At 33.9% G+C, this 17,099-nt stretch overlaps 1 protein-coding gene across 1 annotated transcript in view; it reads left to right on the forward strand.

Annotated features, from left to right (window-relative positions):
* The window catches only part of LOC149795052 (RING finger protein 24-like), a 44,830-nt gene extending 28,028 nt beyond the window's left edge, over positions 1-16,802 (forward strand). Inside the window, exon 6 of the mRNA XM_089964735.1 lies at positions 1,899-16,802. Within this exon, the coding sequence (XP_089820861.1) occupies positions 1,899-2,046 (148 nt within the window). The 3' untranslated portion in view covers positions 2,047-16,802. The remainder of the gene's footprint in view (positions 1-1,898) is intronic.
* The last annotated feature ends 297 nt before the right edge of the window (positions 16,803-17,099 follow it).

Raw genomic sequence — 17,099 nt, forward strand, 5'->3', positions numbered from 1 at the left:
ACTTTTGTGCCATAATTTTTGTACAAATGGTACTTTTGTGCCATAATTTTTGTACAAATGGTGCTGATGTGCCATCATTTTTTGTACAAATGGTGCTGTTGTGCCATCATTTTTTGTACAAATGGTACTGATGTGGTATAATTATTTGTACAAATGGTACTTTTGTGACATAATTTTTGTACAAATGGTGCTGATGTGCCATCATTTTTTGTACAAATGGTGCTGATGTACCATCATTTTTGTACAAATGGTGCTGATGTGCCATCATTTTTTGTACGAATGGTGCTGATGTGCCTTCATTTTTTGTACAAATGGTACTTTTGTGCCATAATTTTTGTACAAATGGTACTGATGTGCCATCATTTTTTGTACAAATGGTGCTAATGTGCCTTCATTTTATGTACAAATGGTGCTGATGTGCCATAAATATGGCTGTGAGGACTAAAAAATAAAAATCTTTCAATGACCAAAATCATCCTAGGATTATTGTGATATTGTTTCCTACCGCTACATATATGTACATGGTGAAACTAGTAAGCATTTGCTGTAAATTACAAGGATAAATTAATGTTACTTCAGAATTTTGGGTTTGTTTTTATTACATGAAGCAATATAGCAGTTATCTTAGTGTGAAGCCCATAATAAACTCACATGTTTGGTGCCTTGTTGGCAAAGTGGTTATCAACACATTGTCATCGACTCACTGATGTGTGAACTGCATTAATCAGCAGACCATTGTCTGTTTAGTTTTGAGCCTAGCAAATAGTGCAGAGGTGATACAGTGGAACCTGTCTTGAAAGACCACCACTTCTGCCAAAACATAATGGTCTCTCATGACAGGTGGTCTCTCATAACAGGTTATAACACTATATAATCTCTAAATTTGTACATGGAGAACCTGGTCTCTCAAGACAGGTGGTCTCTCATAGTAGTGGTCTCTCAAGACAGGTTTTACTGTACACCTAAAAGGCCCAGTTTTCACTATCTCTCTAAGGTGACCTCCCTGACTTCCCCATTCAGCCTACAAACAGGTGGTGGATTGTAAATATATAAATATCTGCACATTTTAAATTTGAATGTATAACCAAGGTTTGTTTGTAAGGTTCATCCATATATGTATATATATATACATTTGTACATAGCTAATATAACTAACAGTTAACCACTAATGTCCCCTACCAGATACTTAATATTTACAGACATGGAGACAATAAAATGTGTGTTCATTTTCTTGATTGCACTACATCTGATGTTGGGGACGCTGGGTAACTGAGTGCTCTAAGGCAGTTACCTTTACAGATCACTGACATCTCACCTCAGTTTATGTTGGTTCAAGTCTGAGGCTTGGCTGGTGTGGGTATGTGTAAAAAACTTGCCAGTAGCTTCATATGGGTCGGTAGTTCTTGCCAGGGTTTTCTTCCACCAGTTAGGCTGGCTACCATGTATGGCCTGTCATGTGCTGAAAAATGGAGTTAAGCCCACAACATCTAGTCTTTATTTTACCCTTGTGTGTGAGCAGAGCAACATAATTTAGATGAAATCTTTAATAACTCACTTGCAACATACCATTAATAAATAACCGTCTAGATTAAAGATACCTTCCTACTTAAAACTTGTTTATCAGTGATACATTGAGGATTCCTAATATGTTGCTGAACATGATTGTTCTTTATGAGTAATTTCTTGATGGCCTACATATTAGTTTATGGGTTTGCCCCTTCAAGTGAAATTTACCATTACTTAGAGAACCCTGGACATGTGCACAGACATTGTGGAAAAAGGTCCATTTCTATATTTGAAATAGTAAAAGGCTGAATCATTATCAATTGCTAGTTGTGTTTCATGTACAGTTTAAAATTTGTAGATATTTTATTTAAATAAAGATTTCTCAATTTTAGATGTCTGATTGAATGGCTTCAACACAAGAATGCCTGTCCCTTGTGCAAAGCACCAGTGCAGTTTTTCACAGATGAGCGGGCTAGTCAGGCAGGGGAGACAACTGAGCTTATTCGTAATGTGCCAATGAGGGTTTCACCTAATATTTGATCTCCATTAAAGCATAAGGTCAGAGGTGAAAGTCTTCAGTGAAAGCAGGGTTAAAATATAATTAATGGTGGGTTTCTTATGCAAAATATATCTTATACTAATCATCTATTAGCAGTGAGAGGCACAAACAGCAGTTTTTTCCTACTAAACCAAGAATATGTAAGTAGGAAAATCTGAGTGAAAATGTATGCTGGTGTGGAATTAACTGTAAATTATAATATACTTGTGGAAAAGATATGGACAATTTTCCTTTGGTAATTTCTTTTCTAACCAATCATGGGATATTAAGTTTCAGTAGACTGTACAATGCTGCCATTGATGGAAACAAATAATATAACCAGGCTAGACTGAGCTGCAAAAATGTCCAATTCATCATTAAGTTAGGTTGGACTTGATTTTTTGGTTTCTTAATACTTAAGATACAGTTCAGACAAGTTGCATGATACCAGCCATATTTAGGATATGGCATTGTGAAGAGAAGGTCAAAGCTTGTCCTTCTGTCTGATCAGAAGTAAGTTTTATGAATTTGACTGCTTCCAGATGTATTTTACTGATCAAGGTTGTGAACAGTTTTGATTATATGAGGCATATTTGCAAGATCTGAAAAAAAGATGTGATTAATGTTCAATGATATTTTTTTAAACAAATAATATTTTTGCAAAATTAATTTTGTTTCCTTGCTAAATTAATAAAAGGCACATACTCTGAAAACGAGTTGATTTAAAGTATACAGTAGGCTGTTAAATCAGCCCCACACCTGTAATTGATATTTGGACTGGTGGTTTAGGGGCTGATATTGCCTATTCATTAAAAACTGCAAAACTCTTGTCCACACACAGCGATGTATATTTTATATACTTACTGGTATTTCTCACAGCTGTTGAGCTACCATCATCCGAAGGGTTCATTTGGCGTTATGTACATATTATTTCTGGATTAAATCCTATGTTTGGCAGCTTGTAAAACCATGAGGAATAGCACAACCCTATATCATTTGGCTCTAGATACTGCTGTTGCCAATGCCGTTAATTGTCTGAACTGTACACAGGTGTATTCTGGAAAGACTTGCATGCAGCAAAATTGCACATTTTAATGAACTAGTGGCGTCAGACCTATATATTGTCCATTAGTATTAACACATATTTGTGGTGTTGATTTATTGTACTAAGTATACAGTATATGTATTTTAAAGTATTTGATTAAATGAATTCTTATATGCACAGAGTTTTATTTGCCATGTAAACCATGCATACTTATGCATTATATTAATTTGTACTTAATTTTACAATCAATTATTTTAATTCATTAGGCACTCATAGTAGATCGCTCTGGTGGCCTAGTCATTAGAGCTTCTGCTTCGGATGCTGGAAGTTGTGGGTTTGATCACCAACCAAGTCATACCAAAGACTTACAAAAATGGTACTAACTGCTGCCTCGCTTGGCGCTCAGCATTAAGAGATTAGCGTTATGACTGGTTGGCCTGATGTCAGGATAATGTGACTGGGTGGGACATCACGCTACATGTCTGCAGCATGATGCCCCAGTGCTAGGCATCACTGTACAAGACTACAATATGAATTACATCTTGAGTTTAAGTCAAAGGTCATTGTTTCTATTTTTTAACTTTATTTGGCTTTTGAACACAATTAAATGGATATTAACTAGGTTTTGTTTCAGACTGTCTTTTAACAAGATATCAGACAAGTTTAATTTTTAGCACATTTCAGAGTAAGAGATCATGATGCAAGTTTTGAACTTGAGTCTCCTGTGTTCATTATGATACAGATAAAGTCGACATGGTTGGTAGAGCCTGAGTTCATTTGAACTTGAGTGTCCTGTTTGCATTATGATACAACAGGGTTTATATGGTCTTTGAAGGTCTTTGACAGTTGGGGAAAAATGAGATAGCACTTTTAAGGCCTTGAAAGTTTAGGAAAATCGAGCAGATTGACCTGAGATCTTTAAAATTCTTTAAAATTGAAATAAAACCAAACATTTTAATTTCTTTCCATAATCACAAATAAAATTGTCCAAGGTTGTTAGATTTGGATGAAGTCGAGTTTTCATAGTTTCTTTCTTTTGATGACCCGTTCAGTTTAATTTCATTATTAAATAATATCGTACTATTTTGCATTCATTGTTTTCTCATATAACATAATTTGTATACAAAATGTTTGTGAAAATAGGTCTTGGAAATCTATGTTTGTTGTCCTTGAAAGTTTGAGAAAAGTCTTTGAATTTATCATTCAGAATTCTGTATGAACCCTGTACAAATAAAGACTTCTTGGTTAGTAGAGCCCAATTCATCAGAGATTCTTTTTGTCCTTTTGAATTACAATTGGCAAAACAAGTTTTGTAAAAGAGCACCATGCCAACAAGTCATTGATTCAGAACTGCCTGTGCTAACTCTTAATATCTGAATTATATTTGGAACACCATTAACTCATTTACAGTCACAGCAAAAAATCTACTGTATATACTCTTAATATTTGAATTATATTTGGAACACCATTAACTCATTTACAGTCACAGCAAAAAATCTACTGTATATGCTTGCATATAAACCTGTTCGTGTATAAGCCTACCCTCCCAAACTGAATAGGTATAAACACTAAAAAGTGCTTGACCTGCATTTAAGCCGACTCAGAGGTCCGAGATGACATTGCAAGGTGCACGCGGTAAGTTTATTTTTTTAGGCAAATTTACATTAGCATAAATTACCTACATAACTGTCTCGGGCTTAGCTTGTATGATTGTTACATAGAAATGGTATAACTTTGTTTGAAAAGTAAAGAAATGTATTTAATTTTCTGTTTTCTTATTGTTTTTGCCTAAATCAGATTTGTGTATAACTTGATTGCACGATGACAAGAATTGAGCATTTGCAGGTTCCTGTAACCCTAACTCTCTTTTGACTCGATTATTGTTTGTTTATGCATTATTGCATTAGACTTCTTATATCAGTGCACCAGTAATAACGTTTCTATTTTGCCTTAAAATTGTAAATAACTAAAATATCCCAGTATGAGAACAATGAACAACAATAGGGTTTGATTCAATGCTTGCAATTAGGCTAGTGATCGTATTTACATAATGGTTCCACTGCATGTACATTGTAGGTTTGAACATGCTCTGAATGAAGTACATCCCTTGAATGATAAATCCAAAATACAATAATGAAGTTTTAGAAATAATGCTTCGAAAATTATGCTAATACTGTAAAAACTTAGTTGTAGTTTGCTTTGATGTAAGCAATCTTACACCCCTTTTCACAAAACTATGGTCATCGTGCTAATATTACGGAGTGAAAGTCAATTACACGTCAGAGTACTGATATAGTTGCCAGTCAAAATTCCCTCTTAACCCAAGCCAGTTTCAGGGTTTTAATAATTAACTGGCCTGTATTGCTGTTGGAAAACAAAAGAAAAATTCACCAATTACAAACAAAGGAGGTGCCTAAACATCCAGCTTTCCAGTTTGTGGAAAATTATGATTGTCAGCCAAACCAAAAAAGTAAAATAGATTGATAATGATATTAGTTGATCTATATTCAGAATTTTAGCCTTTATTATTACCGTTCTTTCTTGAACATGTAACAGTTATGCTGACTGTGCCTAGCACAATTGAATGTGTTTACCTTTTTATAAAGATTACCTCCATTTGTAGCATTGCTTATATCATTAAAAAAGAGTAACTTGTGAGCATGTGGATCGACGTAAATGAAATTACCGACTAGCTGAAGTATTATTTGGAAGAATGCGATTTGGTCGAAAAAATGAATGAAGCAAAATCTGCATCTGATATGTTTGGGAATAAACAAGGATTAAAGTGGCACTTGGCATGGTTTTCACTGTGTAAGTACTGTACATTGTAGTACAGCCTGGTCTTCCAGGTAAACTTGAACTGTCCTGTGAATTATGAAGTCATTATTTACCTATATTTAATTTCATGTTGGAGAAAATATGCACATGCAAAATAATAACAGAAGCAATCACAGTAGTTTATAACAGTTTAGTAAGTGCTGGGACACCGATAATGTATTTTTTTCACATGCATATAAATTTTATTTTTTCATGTTCCAAGATTTACAGCCATTATGGTTGTTGACAACAAAATCTTAAAAACTTTAAAGTTTAGACCTTGGCCTGCAGATAAGCTGGCCCCCCCCCCCCTTCTTTAAGGCCTTTATTTTTTCCTAAATTATTTGGCTTACACGTGAGTCTATATGGTAATTTTAAGAGATGACCAGTAATCACAAGAGCATAGAAAAATAGGTCACTGTCTTATCCTTTTGACAGCAATAAATAGTCTTAATAAAGCGAGAAAAAAACACCTCAACAATTTAAAGAATATTCCTGCTTTAAAACGATTTACTGACCTACTTCTGCCTTATGCCATTTTTTTTCTTTCTTCATGTTTCTTTCTTTCCAAACCAAACACAAATTAAATACAGTGAAGCCTTCAAGTTTTTTGGAAGCTAAAGCTGAGGTGAATTTTAAGTTTTATTAACCAACAAACCCACACTGACCTCTTTTGTTTCACTTAGGTAAGTATGACTTGAACTGTTTTATCAAACTTCAGGTCACCTTGGCCAAGGCCAATAATTGAAATTATGTTAAATTACTGAAGTAATTTAAACTAAGTTGGAGAAAAGCTTGCAATTTCAAAGCTTGAATGATCACTTCTTGTTATAATGTCACAGTGAAATTGTTATGCATTTGAAAATAACTTTTTTTATGACAAAGGACAGATCTTTATCATGGTTTATCTGATTGTTCTTCTTTTACCAGAAAATATTGGTGGTAATGTATGTATCAGACAAGAAAAACATTGCAACCATCAGTGTAACATCATACTTCAGATTATCACATCCAGGGTGGTTTTAGATCACATTACAAAATGGAAAAGAGATATTGTACTAACCTCAGCATTAGTGTTGGCCTCTACACTCTTACAAAACATATACACATGTACAGCCTCACTGCATCTCTACCAGTAGTTTTTTTCCTAGGACCTAGGCAACAGTTTAGAGTGGGTTTCATAGTACCTACCTCCTGAGGAGAGGGGTAAATTGGCCAACTTGGTACATACTTGTACCTTATTTGTACATTCTTGGTTAAGTTTTTTCATTGAATTCAAGGTTTGTTCTTGTACCCTTGATGCATACTATTATACCTGGAATCATGAAACTACAAAAGCAAGTCACTATGACCCATAATTCATGCTTCACTCACGTGTTCATTTTTGTATTTAAGTTCAATTTTCAAGTTCTGTTCATGCTGGAATCATTAAACTAGATGATTGTATGCCTTTTTTAGTTCTACACTCATATATGAAAAGTAGGTCATTGTGGCCTGCATTTTGCATTTTACTGGCTTAGGTTAAGTTTTGGCATTTTGTTCATAATGACAGGATTTTCGCACCATTTATTGATTAAATTTGACATTTTAACTGTTCATGTTGCAGTCATCGTGATGAGAACTACATATGTACAAAAATAGTCTCTGTGGTGTGTATCTCATATTTTACTAGCTTAAGATCAATCTTTGCACATACCTCATGACCACGTAGGTTTTTTGACAAGCTATGAACATACTATCCTGTTAGCATCATGAAACTTAGATAGGATATGCATCTTGCTAAGTTCTACTCCTACATTGTAGAAATAGGTCATAGTGGCCCATAGTTTACACTTCATTGCCTTGGGTTAAATTTTGTGTTTGATGTTCATTTTTCAGGTACTGTTTGTGCTAGAATTGTGAAAATGATGATGATAACATCTCTGTTAGTACCTCGCCCTTCCAACAAAAGAAGTTCATAGCAACCTGTACTTTATCTCTTACTGGAATTTATAACATTTTACATTTGGTCAAAAGCAGTTAATTATTTTATAATTTTCAAAACCAGCCTATGTGTGGATGCATATTAAGAATGTGACTGATTGGCTGCAAATAATTACTGCAAAAAATTTAAAATTTTTTGGTTGCTTACATGTGTGAGACCTGACTGGTTATACCTAGTAAAACCTGTTTGAGACCTAGTTGGTTACACCTAGTAGCACCTGTGTGAGACCTAATTGGTTACACCTAGTAGTACCTTTGTGAAACCTCAATGGTCACAATTAGTGTTACCTGTGTAAGACCTAATTGGTTACACCTAGTGGTACCTGTGTGAGACCCTAGAGGTTTCACCTAGTAGTACCTGTGTGAGACCTAATTGGTTACACCAAGTAGTACCTGTGTGAGACCTAATTGGTTACACCTAGTAGTACCTGTGTGAGACCTAACTGGTTACACCTAGTAGTACCTATGTGAGACCTAATTGGTTACACCTAGTGGTACCTGTGTTATACCTCATTGGTTACACCTAATATTACCTGTGTGAGACCTAACTGGTTACACCTAGTGTTACCTGTGTGAGATCCTATTGGTTACACCTAGTAGTACCTGTGTGAGACCCTATTGGTTACACCTAGCAGTACCTGTGTGATAAAATTAAAATGGTTCATGGTTCAAGTCTACTACTGCATACAGTTTACTAGTTGTAACCAATTAGGTCTCACACAGGTATTACTAGTTGTGACCACTGAGGTATCACACAGGTACTACTAAGTGTAACCAGTGAGTTTTCTCACAGGTACTACTTGGTGTAACCAATGAGGTTTCACCAGCCTGGATTTTTTTGTGGGCATGGGAGTCTTTCTTTGAAAAATGAGTTGAACGTCATATCATTTTCATGATATTAAAAGTGTCTCCTGGATGGATTGCACATAAAATGTAATTGTTTTTGCCAGTCTGACCATGAAAGTATAGTACTTTATTTATTGCTAATTGTTGTCAACATATTACAGTGCTGCTGCCATGAATTGATAGAATATTCTTGATTATTGTCCAGTATCACATGGGCCAACATTTCATTGTCAGGATGACTTTAGTTTAATTTTACTGTCTGCACGATAATTAATGTTTACGATGGCTAGTGGAGACTACAAAAAGCATTGACAGTGTGAGCTATGTAATTGTTAACTACATTCTGGTTTTATTGTCAAGAAAAGCATGATTTTTTTTATTGAATTTGTTCAAAGATTGACATAATCCATTTACCAGTAGTTGTATTGCTGATATTATTCCTGTGGTTGACATTTACAGAGAAAATGTAAAACTAAAACCATAATTCAAATTATCATTAGCATTTTCTGTACTTGATATTTACCTATGTACACTCGGATATTTTCTGTAATTGATGCTAATTAGTGTTTTATTCTAGTTTAGTATGATATCATATTTTTCAATTTATATTTTCAAATTCCTTTATAATTGGTGCAGACCAGAAGTAAACAGTGATCATGATTAAAATTTCTTGTCTTAGTCCGGTCTTTTGAAGACTTTTGCAGTGCCTACAAACGATGTTGCTTGTAAGGTTGGCATATACATCCAGACTATGTATGATTCTCTTCAAGTGATACATGAAAATACCACAATCAATCACATATTTCTTCCTTAAGATGATTAACAATGAACTGTTTATGTGTGTGTGTGTGTGTGATTTGGATTTTTAACGTTGCTTTAAAAAAAATCAGTCATATCACTACGATGTCTTCAGTGTGGCAATTTATAGTGATGTCTAGCACTGGGGCATCATGGTGCAGACATGTAGCATGATGTCCCACCCATTCACATTATCTGGACACCAGGCCGACCAGTCCTAACACTAACTCTTAATGCTGAGTGCCAAGCAAGGCAACTGTTAATGCCATTTTTGTAAGTCTTTGGTATGACTCAGCCAGGGATCGAACCCACGACCTCTTGCATCCGAGGCAGACACTCTAACCACTAGGCCACCGGAGTGGTAAACTGTTTATGTACATGCATTTTAAGGTGTTATGGAACAATACTAAGCACTTCCAGTACTTGTCTCAACCTGCTCAGTTACATGCACATATCAGTTTTGTGAAAACAAATTTCCCAATTTTTGGGGAGTGGGAGTCTGTTTGCAAGGAAATACAGGGATGGTCGGCCAACTGGAAACATGTTTTTTTGCCCAATATACATACTCAGGATGTCTGATGTACACATTGTATGAAATATTTCTGTATAATGATAATGCTTCATGTACAAAGCATTTATGTTCTAAAAATGATGTGTATATTTGCTTATAAGTCAAGTCTAACTGCAGACACCAAAGACCCTGATCTGCTCTTGCATAATGCATGGGCAAACGATGGTCTACTGTAACAAACTACATAGACCCAGATCTGCATAGACCCTTATTTCAGAATGGTGTGTTTATTCTTACCATTTGCTGCTTCAGAAATTCTTGCTGAATTGTCCCAAATACCTTTTCAAGGTTTGAAATGGCACAGATGATACCATTTAAGAGAGGCATCAGGGACTGTATTCATTCTGCTGAGATTCTTTTAAGTGAACAATTTTTATAATAGCCTGGAAAGAGTTTGAATAGGTTTTTCATCCTTATTTTCATTTTACAGTAAGCCCTGTCTTGCAAGGTCCTCTTTCAGTCGATGTTATGACCCCCAATAAGAAGCCACAGTGCAGTGTAGATTTTTACCATTCTGTTCCCCTCACCAAAAACCACTCATGTTGTGATGCCATCGTTTTATTGTAGAATTCTTTGGCCTTATGAGAGGATGATAATGGTGGTTGTTACAGGCTTTCATATATCCTCACTCACAAGTTGAAATTCTGATTACTCCTAATAAACTGCACTAACCCAGATCCACTGGTGCTGTATGCTATGGCAGATGTGGGTTTGTGCAGTTTCCAGTTGGACTCTACTTATAAGTGAGTACGTATGGTAAATGGTATTGTGAAAACGGGAAGAGCAAAATTACATTTTACCATTAATCCGTCTATGTTTTCTCATTGGTTTTCTTGAATTAAGATTCATTAGGTATTCTGTACCATTTAGCTGATTGTGGCAATAATTTCAATAAGAAATTCTTTCTACTGTAAAAATACTTAGTTACAAAAATTTGTAATTAGGCATGAATGTATATGCTGATTTGTTCTTTACTAATGGATATTGGCTGATACTATTCCAAGTACTAAATGTACTTATAATTTATTAAGTTATAACATGTACCAAATGTATTTATAGTTTATTAAGTTATATATATACCAAATGTATTTATAGTTTATTACGTTATATCATACAGCTTAAACAACCCAAAAGGGTCTTAACAATTAACTTCTCTTAACAAGGGATTATTAGAAATATGTAAAGTATCAAAGTAATTTGTTTGATCACTTAGACCTTGACATCTATATTCTCTCAGTGTAGACCTTGACATCTGCATTCTCTCAGTGTAGACCTTAACATCTTCATTCTCACAGCATAGACCTTGACATCTGCATTCTCTCAGTGTAGACCTTGACATCTGCATTCTCTCAGTGTAGATCTTAACATCTGCATTCTCACAGCATAGACCTTGACATCTGCATTCACACATTGTAGACCTTGACATCTGCATTCTCTCAGCATAGACCTTGACATCTGCATTCTCTCAGTGTAGACCTTGACATCTGCATTCTCTCAGTGTAGACCTTAACATCTGCATTCTCACAGCATAGACCTTGACATCTGCATTCACACATTGTAGACCTTGACATCTGAATTCATACATTGTAGACCCAGATCTGCAGTAACTTAATGTACATGTAGTCCCATATATCTTCTGTCCCACAAAATAGACCCAGATCTCCATGATGTTGATCCAAATCTCCAATGACACATCAAACAATGCAGAACTAGATTTACATTCACACAGTGTAGACCCTGACATCTACAGTCATATGATTTAGACCCAGATCTGCAGTCACTTGATATAGACTAAGCTCTCCAGTTACACAATGTAGACCCTTACATCTGCAGTTGCACATCATAGACCTCTATTTACATTTACTAAATGTAGACCCTATCATTGGCAGCAACATAATATGGACCCAGTTCTGAAGTCACATGATGTAGACCCAGACATCTACAGTCACACACTGTTCAATTTCACATCTGCCAGCAAATTATGCTTCAGCATAATCAGGTTCCGAGTAGATCAATTTCACAGTTAGGTGAGTTATACAAGGAATATTTGAAAAGTTCTTAATGTCTGTGCACTGTATAACAAAGTTCTTTATTACTATTTTAATGAACAAGATGCAAATGAATCCCTTTATAATACTACCCATGTATCTCTACACACTTTCTCACGTCTCATTATCCAATTATTAAATTCACTTTTTTCTATGTTATCCATATACAGAAAAACTGCATTTCCAACCACATAATGCCTCAGCAAATCTGTGAAAACAGAATTCAGCTAAAATCACTTGGAGATAAATCAGGGGTTTATGAGGGAAATGGCAGAATAGGAATGCCCTGCTCCTTAAGGAAGTCTGTTATGATGGCATATTTATGGACTGGTGTATTATCATGGAGTATACTCTGGGTACCGATACTCAGATGGGTGGTTCATTAGTGTTCCACAACTTTTGGCAGCACTTTGGAAGCATGAAAATTTCCAACAAAACTATCAGGGTCAGGTACAAGTACTTGGACAACCTGTATTTTTTGCATATAAAAAACAATAATGCTTATAAAGCTCTCTTGACAGTCCAAGTTGATCAAGCATTAATTAGTTTCTTTTGAGCCGAGTTAAGTAAAGTAATTGAGTGTTTCTTCAGGTATGATAGCTTCGTTCAAACGTTTCTGGTCACTCTTTTCATATCTCATGAGTAACTTTTTGGCGATATCAGTTTGGGTCTTTTTTTCATTAGCCATCAATAAATGCATGACCCATCTTGCAAGAATCTGTCTGAGCTTAAATGATTCTTCATTATAATTCATACAGCTAGTGAATATAATGCCCATGCTAATAGAAATATCTTCCACTTTGTATTGAACATTTTCATTGGTTGCCCCTATCACAGCAGCCACTCCTGCTGACCAGTTGCAATGGTCTGCCAAAGCATGGGTCATTTTTCATAGATTCACAACCATCTTTAAAACGATGAACTGACTTCAAAATTGTAAGGTATGACTGAATTACATCCGTAAACTCTATCCAGGTTGGCCCACTAGCAGAATTTGTCTCCGATGACATTTGTACATTACTGTCATTTACCTATGTTATGCATGGGAATGCAGGTGTCTAGTGCGCTGCAAGTACATCTGCAGATCATTTTTAAGAATATTATTTTGTTTATCAATATGTGTTAAATTTATTGACAGGTTCAGAGAAACATTTAAATTATTTAATAAAATATTCATGAATACCCCTCATAGGACAATATGATACCAAAACAAGTCAGTAATATGGCAATGTGACACTGCTGGAAGGGGTTCTGTGGGATACCGTTTTCTTATTTATTTGCTACTTCTGAGACTGAGAAGTTGCTTCATATTTAAAAATTCAGTGCTCTAATGGAATTAGGGACAACTCAATCGAAGACAAGTCAGCCCAAGTTTGGAACTTGGACTCCATCTTGATTTAACTTAGCTATGTTCATGTTGACAAAGAACAACTCAGATCAGATGTTGAAGAAAAGTTGACTAAATATTTTCAGAATAACCATTTTTCAAGATAACTGTGACCAATACATGTACCTAGTTTTGAGACAAAGCTTTCATAGTTCCATTATTGATCTATGGCATAACATTATTCAGTGCATCTTGGATGACAATAAATGAAGTGAAGCACTAACAAAGCCAACCCAAGCAGACTTCTAGTCAAGGCAAGGAACTTTGTTCCAAATACTGTTGCAGCTTGAGGATGGCCACTAAAAATATTAATTAAAGCCCATTTTGGATGATAATTTTTTGACTTGTCTTGAACAATTGGCCGAAGTCATCCTTAATCAAAGTGCATGCAACCAAGCTGAATTAGGGTTGGGTCCAAATTTTTCCAAAACTTGGGATGACTTCTTATCGACCAAGTTTTCTTAGGTCTGAGTTGTCTGAGTTCCATTACATTAATTAGTCAGATATTTTTTCTAACAAAATTTAACTTTTCATATATGATATTTCATATACAAGTATTTTTATCAAAAATATACTTAATTTGGATAAAATGAAAATAAGCTTTACTAAGTCAACCATATCAACAGGTCAAATCAGAATTCTTGCTCCAAAATTTTAGCAGAACAGATTGATCAAGAAGATGGTTAGTGTTGAAGTTGTATCCATCTTTTCCATTCAGACACTCAAAGTGTTACTTACCTGCCAACATACATACACACATGCACACATACATACATACATATAAAAAGGGTACAATCTGTATACTTTTTTTCATACAAACACATCATCAAACTTGCAAAGGGATGGAGTATTTTGTGGTTTTCCTATATGAATACATACAAACAGATAGGTTTTTTCATACATATAAACACTACCAAACATAAAAAGTAATTGTTAGATACTTGCATATATGATTGTTAAAAATGTGAGCAAGGATTTCTTGGATACATGCATACTACTGTGATAAATGTGAGCAAGGATTTCTATTGTGACAATGTAAGCAAGGATTTCTTGGAATCTTGCATATACTATTGTGATAAATGTAAACAATGATTTCTTAGATACATTATTATTATGATAATTATAAGCAAAGACTTCTGAGATGCATGCATAAATGTGAGCAAGGGTTTCTTGGATACATGCATATACTATTTTGATAAATGTGAGCAAGGGTTTCTTGGATACATGCATATACTATTTTGATAAATGTGAGCAAGGATTTCTGAGATACATACATTACTATTGTGACAAATGTGAGCAATGATTTATTGGATACATGCGTATATTATTGTGATAAACGTGAGTAGGATTTGACAATCAGGGACAACAAAGAGATTATGGGGAGAGATGTCATTACTGTTTGTGCTCAAGTCTTTGTGTCATGTAATGAAAATAACATATTGTCAAATATGTTATTGAACAAATGAAAAAATCTATAAAAGAAAAGAAAAAACATTGATAATTCACCCCACCCCACCTTGAATAAGCAGTCATAATACATATACAAATAAAAAAGAAACAAATTAAAAGGACATATATATATATATATATATATATATATATATATATATATATATATATATATATAATAAACAATAAATACAAGCAATTTCAAGCTGTAAAGATGTTCAGCAAGTATGTTTCATTTCTTTTGAGTCTTATTTCTACATAATTCATTTAAATGATTTAGTTTAAGGATTTAAAAGGGGAACTTTAGTTCAAAAGGTAGGAAGAATTAAATTAGCACTGAGCCTAACTACCTGAGGTGAATAAATAACAAAAAAGTTCAAATACACACAGATCTTGTAGAATCTTCACTGAGAACAATGAAATTTTAATTAACACAAAGCATTAAGCCACTCAAGGTGGCCAAGAAAAAGGAAATTAAAAAGCACACAGATCATCTTGTAGATTTTTCAATAAAAAAACTATTCCCATTTATGTTTATCATGCACATGATATACACATATTTGTGATACCTATCCAGAAGTAATGCCTTCACTAATGTAATACAGTTGTTGCTCTCTCAGCTGCCATACATTTTTGCCGAAATGTTTGATTGAGTTTTATCAATTCTGGTTCAACTTTAATGACCTTGACCTACTTAAAAGACATTGTCATTTGTAATCAGCAATGTCAGTTTACAGATGACCTTGACCTACTTAAAAGACTCATTTGTGATCAGCAATGTCAGTATATAGAAAACACTTGTTACTGATTGAGCTCTGTGTATAATGTACCCTTTTCCATAAATAAATATTTAATGCATACTTACATGTATAAATTTGTTAATTATTATGCTTTTCACTGTATCACTGCTCACCAAATTAACCATTCAAAATGGTAATGCAGCTTTTAAATCTGTAATTGAAAGATACATGTTTGATAAGACAAACTTGTTTTGGGAAAAACTAACTTTTGATATTTATTATAATAACTTACTGTACTTGTATAAAAATTTAAACTAAATTTGTATCAACATCACTTTTAACATGGAGATTGCATATTCAGTTTTCATGAGATAATTCAATTGAAAGAATCATTACCGACTTAATTGATATTTGATAAGACATCTACAGCACGGATCCAGACACATTACATGTAGTTGGCAATGACACATATTTTATAATTTATAAAACTGTTACTTTACTGCCACTATTATATAAACACATGTTTTAATGATTAAAAACATAAATAAAAAAATAAATGTTACTAATAGCCCATATGATCATTTTTGCAGATTTTTTTGGGTCAAAATTATAGAATTTTACTAATATTTATTGTATGAGGTCCATATAATGCTTGAAATGAAATGTTTTGAAAGTGTATTGTTGTTATTTTAATATATGAAATATACTTCTATTTGATTTAAATGCTAATGCATAATTCCAGTGAATTTATACTCTAAATATGTATTCATGACAGATAATGTCAATTATGCTTTTCATGTGATTCATTTATAATTAACTGCATTAACATTGATTTAACAAGAGTAAACTTATTCGTTTCATCCTAATTTCATCTAAACAGTTGTCTTCATTCAAATGTATGAAAAAATGTTATAATTTATAATTATTTGCAATTTCTGGACAAGAAAATCATGCATTAATCCATTGTGAAAGATTTACATGTTACCTAGCTTTAACTTATTGTGTAATTAAAAGGTGACCACTGTAAATTAAAAGAATAAATGAGAAGATGGATAGTCTTTTATTGTAATAATTCTTTTGGCTTATTTTTTGGAGTTAATGAATTAATGGAATTATTGATGAGCTTGATAAAATGTATACATGTTTATAATTTGTTGCTGACAATCTAAAATATCTGCAACATCTTGAACACATACAAAGGATTTGGAATGATATATGACATGGGATTGTCAACTTCAAAAAATGTCCAAGGAGTGAAAACTCTTTCAATGTCGAAGAATGTTTTCCAAGTATTACAAGATTTATATAGATCGATAATTAATTGCTGAGGATCTAACATGTTTTTTGTATTGCTTACCTAATTCTGACAGT

This window comes from Sinohyriopsis cumingii, chromosome 7, assembly GCF_028554795.1.
Source record: "Sinohyriopsis cumingii isolate HCF-2022 chromosome 7, ASM2855479v2, whole genome shotgun sequence".
Taxonomy (NCBI): Eukaryota; Metazoa; Mollusca; class Bivalvia; order Unionida; family Unionidae; genus Sinohyriopsis; species Sinohyriopsis cumingii.